The following is a 16080-nucleotide window of genomic DNA, read 5'->3' as shown; positions in this document are numbered from 1 at the left end:
TCTGTGTTGTAGAGGGGGAGCATTTTACTGCTATAATACTTCTCAGCAGGAAGTCCAGGTTGCTGAATATGGTGGGTGACAAAATAAGTGCTAATTATCAGATGAATGCATGAAGCAGGTTGGAAACTTTCATGGTTCTTTTAAGTGAGTTCTATTGGATAAAAGAAATAATTCAGAAAATTTAGAAAACAGGATTCATATTAAACTAAAGTTAGATTACCAACAACAAATTCTAATACATAACAGAACGGTGACTATTTTCAACATCTTTTATGCATTCAGAGGCTAAATGGCAATTCTTCCGTAACAAACTAAATGAGCAGACAGTCTGCATGACAACATCCTGGATCTTTCGTAATATGAACTTTTCATTATGTTACATGACAATTAAGAAAATCAATAGGATAATTTGTGAAAGAAGATTACATTATTACAAGCTTTTTTTTAAAAAAAAGTCGTTTTGTTTCAACTACAACCACTTCTGCTAAGCTTTTTAGCAAGGGAAGAAATAGCTATTGGATGAGGCAAGTCCATTAATTGGTTACATCCATTATTTTATGTGCACATATGGGCAAAGAACAACTTTAGGGGTCAAATTATGGCTGCTTCACAATGGATGTGCTGGTGGGGGACAGGGCGCACAGGGAGATCCTTCCCTGTGCTCTGCCCTCATTGCTCCCATATTTAGTATCATCATTTGATAGCCAGTGCTCTTCAAGTACCTAGTGAGCGTGTACGTGTGATGAGGGTGAGGGGGAGTGAGGGTGAAGGTGGGAATGCTAGTGTGGCCAACGCTGGTTTCCTGCTCAGAGAAGGTGTGTGTAGGGGTGGTATAAGGAGTGATTATGATTCAGAGATTTTTAGGGCCAGAAGGCACAGCATAGCTCATATAATTTACCAAGTGATTCCTGCATCAAGCCCATAACTTCTGGTTGGGCTACAGCATATTCTTTAGAAAGCCATCCAGTCATATCTTAAAGATTTCAAGTGAGAGAGGATAAGTTGTGTCAACGGTTATTACCCGCACTGGGTGTGTCTACACTTCAATTAAGAACCCCTGGCTGGCCTCTGTCAGCTGACTCGATGCAAACATTTGAGCTCGGATATGGGATCCTGTGGGGAGAGGGACCAGCCCGAGCCCGGGCCCAACCTTCTATGCTGCAATTAAACAGCCCTTAGCTCAAGCCCCATGATCCCAATTTGGCTGACACGGGCCAGCCGCAGGTGTTTGATTGCAGTATACACATACCCACTATTAACAATGTGCACTTTATTTCTCGTCTGGATTGAGTTTCCAACCACTGGCTCTTGTTATGCCTCTGTCTGCTAGACTGAAGAGCCCTCTGCTATCAGAAACCTTCTCTCCATGTAGGAACTTACAGACCATGATTAAGTCACCATTAAAGCTCTACTTGAATAAACTACATCGACTGAACTTCATAAGTCTTTTGTTATAAGGCAGATTTTCCAGACCTCCACCAATTCGTGTAGATCTTTTCTGAACCCTTTCCAATTTGTTTACATCTTTTTAAAAGTGTGGACATTAGTATTCCAGTAGTGGTCTCCTAATGAATATACAGAGGTAGTAATGCCTCCCTACTTCTAGTAAATATCCCCCTGCTTATACATCCAAGGTTTGTATTTGCTGTCTTAGGATTAGTCTACACACAAAATTTGTACTGCTTTAAGTATACCTGTACAGTTAAAGCAGTACAACCCCCTAACATGCATGCAGTTATATTGGTAAAGGTGCTTTATACAGGCATAACTGTATGATTAGGGCTAGTGCCAGTGTTGCTGTTTCAGTAAAAAAAGAAAAAAGAAAAGAAAAAAATAATCACACTTGTAAGTGCAATAGTTAAAGAAAGACAAAAATCGTGTTTAGACCAGTCTTTAGCATCAGACTGGCAGCTCATGTTCAGCTGGTTATTCACCACAACCCTAACTCCTTTTCTGAGTCACTTCTTTCCAAAATACAGTTCCCTAGCTTCTGCGCATGACCAACATTCTTAGTTCCTGGATGTATGACCTTGGATTTAGCTGTAGTAAACTGCATGTTGTTCAAGCTTATCATGCAATACAGATAGCTCTGTAGAAGTGACCTGGCCTTATCATTATTTGCCACTCCACCAATTTTTGTCTCATCCACAAACTTTAATAGCAACAATTTTATGTTTCCTCCCAGATCATAGATAACAATATTGAACAGCACTTGACCAAGAACAGATCTTTATGTGCCTCCAATAGAAACACCCTCACTGGATGATGATTCTCCATCTACAATTACTTTTTGAATTTGCTCACCTCCATGGTGACAAGGCTGCATTTAGAGGACTGTTTGCTATACCTGTTTAAAAAGTATAGCAAGGGCATATGTACAAACACTACCACTTGGGAGGTGCCATGAATGCAACTCTTGCTCTTAAGATAGTGCTGCAGAAATCTGCATTTTGGAGTTGCCCAAGAAAGGTTGATACCACAGTAGGGTCTTCCAATTAAATGCCTGTATCGTGACTGTGACTCAGGAAAGTGGCACTTGATAGGTTCTTGTCTCACAGAATGCTACTATGAGAGAAAGGAGAAAAATAAAACAAGAAATTTCTAATAATCTCTAATGTTTTCCATGCAATATATACAAAAATAGTGGAATCCACTTCGCCTTTCATCCAAGGCACGTATTCGGTTACATCATGTCATAATGTAAAAAACTCATGGAGTACAGCTGAGACTAATTGTACCACTGCAGCCCATGAAGCTTCATACTACAGCAATCATACAGTGGATTGGCATAACATCATAGAAATGTAGGGCTGGAAGTGACCTCAAGAGGTCATCTAGGTCATTTCCCTGTGATGAAGCAGGATTAAGTATACACAGACCATCCCTGACAGGTGCTGTCCTCCAACGTGCTTGTAACCTTCCCATCTTGGGGCAATCTGAAAATTTTAAAAGCATACTATCCACTCCATTATCCAAGTCATTAATGAGGATGGTGAATAGTACCAGACCCAGGACAGATCCCTGCATGACCCCACTAGATACATCCTCCCAGATTAAGAGCAAACCATTGATAACTGGTCTGTGAGTACAGTCTTTCAACCAGTTTTGCACCTACCTTACAGTACTTTCACCTATGTCGTATTTCCCTAGTTTGCTTATGAGAATGTCATGCCGGACAGTGTCAAGAGCCTTACCAAAAACAAGATATATCACATCTACTGCTTCCCCCCATTCACTAGGCCAGTAACCCTGTCAAAGAAGGAAACTAGCTGGGTTGGCATGATTTGTTCTTGACAAGTCCATGCTGACTATTCCTTATAATCCTATTATCCTCCAGGTGCTTACTAACTCGTTGCTTAATAATTTGTTCCATTATCTTTCCAGGTATCAAAGTTAAAATGACTGTTCCATAATTCATCAGGTTCTCTTCGTTCCCCTTCTTTAAAGATAGGTACTGTCCCCAGTACTGTCCCCTTCCCCAGTCCCAGATGACCCGTACCTGCTGATAGTGGGAGCGCAGAGTAAGAGCAGCAGCTTCAACAGTCCATGTGAGCATGCTCAGTACAAGCAAAGCAGCAAATGTGGGAGGGCATGTGACCCTGTGTGGTACCCCCCCCCAATGTCACCTCTGCCCAGTCCTCTGGGACCTCACCCACCCTCCAGGAGTTCCCAAATATAAATGCCAACAGTTTTGAGATTGCTTCATCTACTTCCTTAAGTACCCTAGGATGAATTTCATCAGGCCCTGCCGACTTGAATACATCCAACTTATCTACATAATCTTTAGCCCATTCCCTTCTTATTTTGGCTTGCATTCCTTCCCCCTTGTTGTTAATATTAATTGTGTTGAGTATCCGGTCACCATTAACATTTTTAGTGCAGACTAAAGCAAAATAGGTTTTGCATTTGTAACAATTACTGTAGAGAGGGTCCTGCAAAAAATAAATACAAATTACCCATTTTGAAGGGTCCCTGTACATGACAAATGAAGGGAAAAGAGTCCATTTTTCTATACTACATATCACAACTTTCTCCAATAATGTAATCATGATTTGGTCTTGGCATACATTGGGTTTGTTTTTATATCAAAGTGCTTTCTTGTACTCCCATGACTTTCTGGTACTTTCATGACTCTCACTACAGCAATGACAAAACTGCAGACTTAACTGCAATTAATGTAATAGAACAGTGTCTAAATTTTAACCCAAGTGTAACATTTTACAGTTTGCCCATCTTTGGGAATAGAGGGCTATTGAAGTCAATGACAAAACTCCCTGGCTTGAATGGTGCAGGATTAAGGACAGAAAATGTTTCTTTTTCATATAAAGGGCCAGGCTCGGTAGCTGTTCCACATGCAGGAACTCTACAGTTCCACATGCAGCAGCATTGCTAGATTGGTGTTAATGTTAGTAATCTATCATCTTCACAACCTGTAGGGTAGCAAGACTTTCATAGGAGCAGACTGCCTTATGTTTCAGACGGTCTCATATTGTCTAGAACCGTAATAGCAGTCATTTTCACACCAATTTGTTAAATCAATGCAACATTAATAATGCACTAATTATCCATCCTCGAAGATGCAAAATTTATTAATGCAAATATATTCAGATGCAACATAACAGCACTGCATTGCATTCTAATGAGAAAGCTAATAATGCAGTCTATCAAGGTAATATGTAAATAAAAACCATCCTTATCTTAGGTGCTTTGATGCAGAAGGCTAACATAACTGAAGTTGTTTAGTCTTATTTCTGAGGCAGGAACTAAATTTTTTCTGTATTTTGAAATAAAATTATTCTACTCTGCTTTATTATTCATAGCAAACAAAGCAAAGGAATATGACAAAATGTATCTTCTGCTAAGAAATGTTGCCAATGAATATTTTTCACACAGATGTAACATTTGGAACCTACTGGAGAAATCACCAGTACAAATATATTGTGTCCTGGGATAATTTTGTAATTTTAATCTTACATACAAAATCCTCCAAAAGATGCCCAGGAGGTATCTGCACTTCTGAAAATATGTGCTTCAGCCTTTTTAGACTCTGACCTTTCACAAACAGCTTTTATCATTTACAGTGATCAAACCTGAAAACCAGAATTAGGAGCCAAGCACCAAATGCTGTGTGGCTGCAGATATTCCACTGTGCCTGTGTAAATCACTGCATGGATGTATTAAGGGATTACGAGCACACATTACCAAAAATACTGCACACAAAGAATCATCAGAACCCTACTAAAAATGTTGGTCATCAGCTGTAGGAAGAGACTGATGTAATCAAAGCTTCCGAATTAATTGTTCAAAGACAGGAGTTGAGGGGAGGCACCACTATTGTTATATACCTTTAGTTCCAGCGGCTGTCAAGAACAGACGAGAACACCACACATACCTTTCCTGTTTGAACTGTGAATTCTGGGTTAAAAGTCTAAAAGTACCAAAATTACGCACTGCTCTTTTCAGCTTTCCATCATTATCCACTTAGCCCCCTTTTTGAACAACCTCATAGGATGCACTACTGTAATGGATAGTGGCAAGACTTAATTCCTTCCTAAAGCATTTGAAAAGTGATACCTGAGTATTTTGCTGCTAATGTCAAATTGGATTCTAGTCTTTAATATAACCAGCTGTGGCAAAGAACCTTTACACTGAGAGGTGAGCAGGCAATGTTACCCAAATCCTGTGCCTTTTCATAGGTCCAACACCTGAGCTGTGTAACACCAAAATGTTATCATACTGTGATGTCAGTTACGAAAGTTCTTCATCTTGGTTGGTTAATCAGTATTTTTTCAGGGAACATATTTAAGCCTAATGGCAATGGAAGAACTGCTGTATAAAAAGAACAGTAGATCCACTTAATGGGCTTGCCTCTTAATGGGGACTACAGGCCATCCACTGGGATGTCTCGATTTACTAGATTCCATTGCACTGTCCTCTGGAATGATGCTGCAATATCAGTACGGTCACTGTCACATGTACCCTTATTCCAGGAGTGGTGTAAAAACCCATGGCAATTACTTTGTGTGTAATGAAAGGCAGAGGAATTTAAACAGATGAGTAGTCCCACTGCAGTTAATGGGAACATTTGCATGCTTAAAGTTAAGTTTATGCCTTAAGTGTTTGCAGGCACAGAGCCTGCTCCTCCCTCCTCAAAAGTTCCTGAACTGTTTGCACGGTTACCTGCAGTATATTTATTAATAATCAACATTTGCTAGAGATATAACTAAATGACAACCAGCACCTAGTGTCTGCCAGTCAGCAGAAGAAATATGATTTAAAATTTGCATTCTAGATCATCATATTTCATTCACCTGAAACGACAGTGTGACAGTATGTTCTATAGACTGGCAGACATTTTGTAACCAAAAAAATATTTTTTGTGTCACACAAATTTACTCAAAGGACTTTCTTATTAATTCTACATAATGTCTGTTCAGTTTACAATTCCCTGTTCATCTATACTGACACATTTTTTATCTTTTTATCCCCAACAAAGCTCCCGGTCCTGGTTTGCTTTGGGTGAGTTGAAGAAGTTATTTTTAAGTAATAATTAAAAAAACCCCAAACCAAACAACCATCTAGCCAAACAATAAACACAGAAGCAGCATCAGTACCTATCCCCCATGGTCAAAAAGGAAAGATAATGAAAAAATGCAGTCCAGGATTTTAAAGCTGACATATTTCTATAAAAAAGACTATGAATTCACAGAGTGAAGGAGATGAACATTCTGTTCACCTGTAGATCCTCAATATAATTTCATATCAAGTGTGAATGACAGGTAACCTCCCTAGAGATTTATTCATTCATTTCACTTCCAGGTTATTGCACAGCCACTTTGCCATGAAGCGAATTACAATTAATGCTAAGCAGCCAGGGGTTGTTTGTTAAATTATTAGAGTCAGTGAAGCTCAATGACTCATTCTATGCTATTTACAGAACCAAGGCAAGCAATTCATCACAGAACAGATGTTAATGATAGGCTACCTGAATCCCTATAGAGGACCGTCGACTCTTAAGAAACTCCTCAGCTTTTGTCACTAAAATGGCCTTGTCACTGGTTCGTACTGAAGTGATTTGACTCTCAGAAGCATGGCGCTGTGCAGCGGCAGTTTCCATGGCAAGATTCATGGCCTTGTTACTGTCCAAACTGTCTGTAGAGTTGTACATCCCTCGACCATCTTGTGGCCATGGGGAAATCCTCTGAGTCCGGCTATCATGATATGCATCCTGGGTGGATTCTGTGCTGCTCTGTGCTGTAATTGAGATGAGTGGCTTGGAAGTGGTACGTGGGGGTACCGGTGGTGGCGTTTTTTTGTAACTTGTATAAGTTACAGCTACAGAAGGAATAAAAAAAAAAAGAAATCAAGATTAATTTGTTAATGGCAATATTGTGCTTTATTGGAGAAAAATGTAAAACAGAGACTGTGCTACTTAAAAACCAAAGACAATTGCAAAATAGTGTTCATCTGCAAAGCTCGCTATCAGCACAAACTCTTTCTCATCCTAAGATGGGTATCCATAGCAACAGGTTTATTTTATTTCATCAGGGAAGCAAGGATTGAAAACGCTCCTCATACTAAAATGAGAACCCTTGATTACAGTGAAGATGAAAGGAGTTAGCACAGATTTGTGTGTGTGTTTGTGTTTGAGTACTGAGAGTGATGTTCAGATTTGTACCCGTTAGTGCCCATGGGTTGGTTCTACATGGGAGAAAGCTGATAACAGGAATGAGGGATGATTTTTTCACCTCATATAATCATTTGAACTCTGGACTCTTCACTGATTCAGTGGGGATTTAAGAAAATGACAGCAATATATTGAAACAAGGAATTCTTCGACAGACTCTTCCACTGAGCAGCAGCACATTACACTTTTGATCTTTTTAATACTAATTTTAGGTTTACTGTTGGATATAGATTTACTATCTGACAATAATATGACTACTCAAATGGGAATAAGGATTAAAATATATATGATTAAAACAAGCTACAAATATTAGTCAAGCAGGAAATTCTGTACATACAAATGTTTCTAAAATGCAAAGGCTAAGAATGACCTTTAAAACCAAAACAGACTAAAATACTTTAATCTACAGTGACATTTTATCCCTATTCCTATCGTAAATTTTAAATGCAGTGAGAGTATATTGAAGGGTACTATTTTGAAATAGACAAAACCAGCAAAAGTACAGATCTAAAAAGTAGGATGACATTGATGCTGAAAGAACAGGCTACACATCAGAGGGACAGTGAACTAATATCAACAGGATGAATCAGGTTTGCTTCTGGTTTGACTCTAATCCCATCACACAGCAGAGAGTTTGACAAAGCATCAGGTGCATCCAGGAGAGACTAAAAAAGGGAGAATCCCGACCAGGAGAAATCTCTTGCTTTTTGGTATTTCAGGGAACAGAAAAATAAGTTTGCAGAGTGGTAGAAAACACTTTATTTATTTTGTGATCACTATCATACCATAAACAATCTGAATTTTTAAATCCAACCCACCTGACTCGAAAGGGGCTGCTCTAGCACCAGGTCCATTCACCAGTTCGTACTGTTTTGGTAGAGGAGTGATTTGTTACTGAAATAGACCAGTACAACTCCTAGGGTGGATGCAATTATATGGATACAATAGTGCCTTATAGCAGTATAACTCACTCCCCTTCCCATACAGGAATAGCTATAGCACTTTTACATTGATATACTTGTGCCCACACGAGCGGAGTTCTACTACTTTAACTATTCCACTCTAGCTAGCGGCACAACTTGTGAGTGCAGATACAGCCTAATAAATCTACTGTTAACAGCAAGGGTTTGCATTCTGCAGGATTTTGTAAAGGTGACTCAGGTAAGCCAGCGACTCAGGCAAAGAGTGCCTCCCGCTGGAGAGAGGTCACATGATAAGCAAAGAAATAGGACGATCCAGTTTTTTCCAGCTAGTATGAGTTCTATGTTACAGTTAGAGAGAGGAGGGGCTGGCTAAGAAGCTGCTAGCCATTGTAACTTCTGCTGAGCAAGAATGAGAGGGTTACCACATGGGGAAAGTGGAGCCAGGAGAAAACCGCTATTCTTCCATTTTCTTTTTATCATTGGTAATCACAGATGAAATAGGAAAAAAGAGTGAGTACTGCGGAAGAAAATCCTTCAGTAGGAGCCCAGTTTGAACTTACCACTTATTTAAACTGCTCCAATTCTGGTGGAAATTTGAGGAGGCTCTTGCCTTTGAGTTAAAGAAGTTTAAAGGAACAGGGTCAATAGATAGTGCCATCAGATTCAAGAGATGTCAAAGACCTCACAGACCAGACCATGAAATGTTTGAAATACAGAAGGTGTTGTGGTGTTAGTGGTGGGCTGAGTGGACATTGGTGACCAAATTCTAGACATAGGACAAACAGTTCTTGTTTGTCACTGCACTGACTATTGTTACTTTACTTAAAGGGCACTTGTGGTGACACATAGACATAGCAATCTTAAACTGATTATAATGAGTGGGAATGGGCAAATGACAGGTTAATGTGTAAAGTGTTTGAATAAAGAGGAAATATGTTTAAAATGTTGAATTATAAAACTGGAAAGTTCATCATTATATATCCTTACATACTATTCAGAAATCAGATTATGATTTTTCTGCCTAATTCTGCTTTTGCCTTGTCTTGCTTCCTTGACATGGAAGGGAAACTGCAAAACTGGGAAGGGGTCCTGAGTATAAATCTGAACCTGGGGCTCAAAAACATAACTGTTCCAAGTGTGGTGCTACCATCTAGGTCTGGTGGTCATTCTGTAGTGGACTGTATGCCCAGGTAACTAGATTCTAGACAGTAAACATTAAGGTTACCGGACTGAAATGGCTGTTCAGGAATACTGAAACAACACTGAACGATCTAGAAAAACATAAAACATTTATCTTTAATCAATAATTACAAATATCTTGATTTATAATTTTAATCAACTATGAATATTTTCACTTCTCCTTAAAACAATGGAATGCCTGTCTCATCAATTTCCCTTAAGCCATCCTTGTCTGTAAACACTAGGGCAACTATTCATAAAAATCAGAATAGACTATAATAAGAACAGACTTTAATAAAAGAGTTTATTTGAGAAAATGAGACGGAAGAGACAGTCCAGATTCTGAGAGTTGATGCATTTTTTTAAAGGATGGTTGTGCTGTTCCATCACCAAACTTATCTCCTATCAGATTTGTAACTACTGGTTGAGAAGACAAAACCAAATAAAAACAAAACAAAAACACTTTTCAAATGCCAAGTAAGAGGGCAGCTTTTCAGAATATAGTTGTCCTCTCAGAGATGGAGATGACCACAGTATTTGGAAATTACGATAGTATCTGCAAAGCTTAAACAATAGCTCAAATTAATGATGGTGCTAGAAAAGGTAGATGCAGGTGGTCATAGTGCTGGAAAGCATTAGAAATAGGGCTACTGGGATGAAATGAAGTGGGTGAAATCCAGATAAGGAGATTAAACTAAGACAGGTTATCTGCGTTATAACTAATTTATTATGTTTCACCAGCTGTCTTCATCCCAAAGAACAGCAGTGAGCAATGAAGCATATGGTGAATGTGATAGTGAAACCTCGTGGGCAAGCATAATCCTAATATACAGGCAATAGGTCCCATTTCTACCTAACAAATGTAAATATTGAACTTGTTCAACATACTTCCACTGTTAGCTTAATTTCTATCTAGCTTTTCTAAAGGTCCTCTCTTAGAAGTTTTAGTGTGGTTGTTGTTTGAATATTACTTTTTGGGGGTAAGATTTAAGAGTTACTTCTGTGAACTTTCAGAGTAACAGCCGTGTTAGTCTGTATTCGCAAAAAGAAAAGGAGTACTTGTGGCACCTTAGAGACTAATCAATTTATTTGAGCATGAGCTTTCGTGAGCTACAGCTCACTTCATCGGATGCATACTGCTTTTGGCCTTCTGCTGGGTGAGCTGTCTTACAAATACATTTTATGACTTATTTCTGCAAAACACTGGAAAGCATTTGCGTCATAATTTACCCCCCCTGCACCCCTAGATGTGCAATGAGAGGGAGAAACCAGGAAAGAGGTAATGATGAAAAAAGATCTAAGCACATAAGCAATCTTAATATATATTTACAGTGAGACATAGCAGCAAAAAAGTCCAATGAATTTCCAGGTTGCAGACACAGAGACAGGGTTTCCAACTTTCTAATCGCACAAAACCGAACACCCTTGCTCCGCCCCTTCCCTGATGCCCTGCCCCGTCTCCAAGGCCCCGACTCCCACCGTCGTGCTCTCTCCACCACCCTCACTCACTTTCACTGGGCTGGGGCAGGGGGTTGGGGTGTGGGACGGGGGTGAGGACTCCGGCTGGGGTTGCAGGCTCTCTGCTGGGGATGAGGGGTTTGGGGTTCAGGAGGGGCTGTGGGCTCCGGCTGGGGGTGTGGACTCTGGGGTGGAGCAGGGATGAGGGGTTTAGGGTGAAGGAGGGGACTCCAGTCTGGGGCAAGGGGTTGGGGTGCAGGAGAGGGTTCGGGGTGCAGGGTCCCGGCGGCGCTTACCGCAGCTCCTGAGAAGCGGCAGCCAGGTCCCTGCAGCCCCTAGATGGATGGGCAGCTCCTGGCCAATGGGAGCTGCGGAACTTCCCTGGTCGCCCATGCATCTAGGGGCTGCAGGGACCTGGCGGCCACTTCCGGGAGCCATGCAGAGCTAGGGCAGGCAGTGAGCCTGCCTTAGCCCCGGCCCCCACTGCCTGGACTTTTAACGGCCCAGTCTGCAGTGCCAACTGGTGCCGCTAGGGTCCCTTTTCAACCAGAATGGTTGAAAACTGGATGCCTGGCAACCCTACACAGAGATCAGATCATTAGGCAGGGAAGTTAAAATCCATAGCTACACAGCTGGTGAGAGCACACCTGGATCTGTGTTCTATAAGGGCTGCTTTACTGCCAGAGAGAAATAGAAACTTGGAGGCACTAACAAAAATTGTTCAAATACTGGAGGGGCTGATTTATGGGGAAAGATTAAAGGGCCAATCCCAGTAGTTTAATCACTCAAGTAGTTCCAGTGAAGCCAATGGGATTATTTGTATGACCAAGATGAGCAGGATTTTGCTCTAAATGAACACAAAATGTATTGCTTAGCTAAGTGATAACTAAATAGAAGGTGATGGGGGCAAAAGAACCCTGCAGTAGGCAGATGTGGGAGCTGTCCCCTACATTAGGCCTCATCTTGATCTCTAATATTTATAGATTTGCTAAAACCTGAAGCATCAGGGTTAGTATCCCTTCCAAAACTTTTGTCAGCATTAACTATTATGCCTCTGGATATTCTTCTTATCTATAAAAGTGTCCAATTCCTTCTGAATCTTGCAAAGTTCCTTGCCTCAGTGATCCTCTGCGGCAATGAGTTCCAGAGTCCCCTGTGGCAATGAGTTCTAATTGCATGTTGTGTGAAAAAATATTTCCTTTTCTCAATTTTGAATTTGCCACCTTTTAATTTCATTAAATTTCCCCTTGTTCTTATGTTCTGGGGAGAACAGAAGCTCTCAATCTACCTGCTCTTTACCATTCGCTATTTTGTACACTTTTATCATGCCTCCTTTTATTTGTCTCCTTTCTAACATAAACAATTCCAGTCTTTTCAATCTCTCCTTAACTCAGTTTTTTCCTATACCATTTTTCCTATAATGTTCTATTAGCTCCGAAGTCCTGCCCTTCAGTGGAACAATTCACACACACAGTGTGAGGAGGCCTGGAGCAAGTCAGTGCGGCCACTGAATACATAGTGCGGGTTGAGCAGAGGCATGCCCAAGCTTCCTTGGAAATGCCCTGATTCCGTTTTTATGTAAAAGCTTATTTTCAATGTAAAACAGCATTCTTGGATAACACAGAAAATGCCCAATATATTGTGAAACATGCAAAATTTGATGTGAGTTTTTTATTTCTCCATTTTGCATGAATGATTTTGGCGTTTAATCGCTGGCCATTTTCAATACACTGTGCAACAATCTTGCTGCTGAACACAGAGGCACATATAAAGCAAAAATGACAGATTGGTTCCACACTGACAATTGATCTGTGACATCTGCAGCAGCTCTGAAGCAGAAACAGAAAAATGAGTTGGCACCAGTAGTCAAGACATATTATGGGATAGTTTTAACCTGAACACATAAAGAAGTACGAATGAAAGAGGTTGAGACTGTCTTTCCTTTTACATTTGTAGGTTACCTCAGCAAAGATAGTTTTAAATTTATAAACAGGAAAAACCTTTTTATGGAAATCAGAATTTACAGCTTGTCTTCATCAGTTAGTTACTGATCATCCCAAAGCAAGGAAATGAAGTGTACAGGTCAAGATACACAAAAACCTCCCTCCTTATGCTAAATTATACAGATGTTTTATAGGCCCCTTTGAATAACAGTATGGGCTATTTAGATACTTGCCCATTGTTATTACAAACATATACAAGCAATTCCCTTGTGTTTTCCTATTAGAAAATAAATTTTTAGGCAAATTTATGTCAGGACAATAAAATGCTTCTATGTTGATTCACAGTGGACTCGATGTCTAGTTGGCAGCCGGTATCAAGCAGAGTGCCCCAGGGGTTGGTCCTGGGGCCGGTTTTGTTCAAGATCTTTATTAATGATTTGGATGATGGGATTAATTGCACCCTCAGCAAATTCGCAGATGACACTAAGCTGGGAGGCGAGGTAGATACGCTGGAGGGTAGGGATAGGGTCCAGCGTGACCTAGACAAATTGGAGGATTGGGCGAAAAGAAATCTGATGACGTTCAACAAGGACAAGTGCAGAGTCCTGCACTTAGGAAGGAAGAATCCCAATCACTGCTACAGGCTGGAGACCGACTGGTTAAGAAGCAGTTCTGCAGAAAAGGACCTGGGGATTACAGTGGACGAGAAGCTGGATATGAGTCAACAGTGTGCCCTTGTTGCCAAGAAGGCCAAAGGCATATTGGGCTGTATTAGTAGAAGCATTGCCTGTAGATCGAGGGAAGTGATTATTCCCATCTATTCGGCACTGGTGAGGCCACGCCTGGAGTATTGTGTCCAGTTTTGGTTCCCCAACTACAGAAGGGATGTGAACAAATTGGAGAGAGTCCAGCGGAGGGCAACAAAAATGATTAGGGAGCTGGGGCACATGACTTACTAGGAGAGGCTGAGGGAACAGGGGTTATTTAGTCTGCAGAAGAGAAGAGTAAGGGGGGATTTGACAGCAGCCTTCAACTACCTGAAGGGGGGTTCCAAAGAGGATGGAGCTAGGCTGTTCTCAGTGGTGGCAGATGACAGAACAAGAAGCAATGGTCTCAAGTTGCAGTGGGGGAGGTGCTATCTTCCCTCAAGTTACACGTGGTTTGCACACTATATAGTCCCTTATTACATCACGTATAATATATATAACTCTCTATCACCACTGAGTTTGGCCCAAATATGCCCATTAATGACGCATCCTCTAAACCATGTTCAACTTTCATTAGTATTTGCATTATGATATCTCTTATGAAGCATAATCAGAAATCAGTATGGTAGGCACTGTACAGATACGTTGTACAGAAGACAATCTCTGCCTCAGAAAGCTTACAGTTTAGGTTTCAGACGGGACACAACTGGTATAAATCCAAAGTATTTCTACTGATTTATCTCTTCAATGAAAGGTATTTTTAGATGTAACTGGTATAACTGAAAGCAGATTTTCCCCCTTACACCTCGTTGCATTTTGCTGAATTTTCTGAGTATTGTAGAAACAGTTCTAGGAATAATTCAGTTACTCAGTCTAACCAATTTTTTTCAATGCAAATATAATTTCTACTAGAAATGAAATGCTCTTCAGACTGAGATTATTACAAATAACTAGGCCTAGGATTATCTAAGTGAATCAGAAGATTTCAAGACGAAAGGCAAGAGGTGAGACCTAGTATTTTGGATAGGACATCGAATTTCATGAGGTCACAGTTCAGCCATCTTCAACAGATGCAGCTTTCTAATTCACCCACAGTTGTCAGTGCATGTGCACAATGTGATCACCCTTTTCTTATGAATCAATATAACCATTAATTTAATGACATTAAACACTAACTCAAGGGGAAGATGCCATTATCCAGGCTGACAGGAATAAAGTTAATTGCATGATGAATTTACTCAAAGATACCAGCAATTAAGAAGAATGGTTTCCCCTTGCAACACTTGGAAGAAGACAGGGAAAGCGCAACAGAGTTCCTGAGTAACAAGCTTTATTCATCCTGGGTCTGGTTACTTGCTTCAGGAAGACACAATGTGCCCCAGATTTTAGAGGAGCAAGACAACTGAGCTGCTGTTGGAAAGAATGCACTATGTTTTCTCCTATTCTCTTGACTAGTGCAGAAGGAAGGCGAGGCTAGTACTACCTTGGAACTTCTTTTGCTCTGCCAGAGTGCAAAACCTGCAACTGTGCAAGAGGAAAGTTTCCTTGTGCCAGCCAGTTTAAGGGCGTAACAAAATTTGGACCCAAACATAGAGAGTACTAAATTCATTATGTGATCTTCTGATCGTTATGAGAATTCTTATAATCAAATTCATTTACATCATTGAAAATGGTCACCTGTCAAGTGTCCTTAAAGCACCGCCTTGCTTTGTTAGAAATGCTTTCGCATGCAGCAGGAATATGGAACTCTTTTTTTTTTTTTTTAAGTACGCATGGCTGCAAAAAAAAATCACTTTTAAAAACAAAGAATAATGAACATTAAAAGGACTACTGACTGCAGAAAGCAAATGGAGCTTTTGAATTATGATATCTTGAGCACTTAAATGATTTTATTTGCTGATCAAAGGATGACCCCTTTGAGGGATTTCCTATAAATCCATGCCCCATTTGAAGGATAAAAGCCCTTCCTTTAAAAAAGAGGTGTCTGAGACATGGTTTTTACATTTAATAAGCAGGTCATCAATCGACTTCACAATCTGGTCTCTAATGGCCATGTAAAACAACTTTAAGAGATTAGGATAATGTCACATAGGTTCATTTCATATGTACATAGACAAAAGGAAAGTAGAAGTGTGAGATCTAGCCAGTGGTTTCTTACCTGCATCAATACATTTCTGCGCTCA

The 16080-nt window shown here is 40.3% G+C and overlaps 1 protein-coding gene across 5 annotated transcripts in view; it reads right to left on the bottom strand.

Annotated features, from left to right (window-relative positions):
- DLGAP2 (DLG associated protein 2) overlaps positions 1-16080 on the bottom strand; it is a 694939-nt gene that overhangs the window by 28823 nt on the left and 650036 nt on the right. For all 5 annotated transcript variants that reach the window (XM_043542330.1, XM_007058741.4, XM_043542329.1 and 2 more), the window contains one exon: positions 6986-7335. In XM_043542330.1, coding sequence (XP_043398265.1) covers positions 6986-7335 — 350 coding nt within the window. The remainder of the gene's footprint in view (positions 1-6985; positions 7336-16080) is intronic.

This window comes from Chelonia mydas, chromosome 3, assembly GCF_015237465.2.
Source record: "Chelonia mydas isolate rCheMyd1 chromosome 3, rCheMyd1.pri.v2, whole genome shotgun sequence".
In the NCBI taxonomy this organism is placed as follows: Eukaryota; Metazoa; Chordata; order Testudines; family Cheloniidae; genus Chelonia; species Chelonia mydas.
The sequence above is the reverse complement of the archived record's forward strand: the minus strand, read 5'-3'. Positions and strand labels throughout refer to the sequence as shown.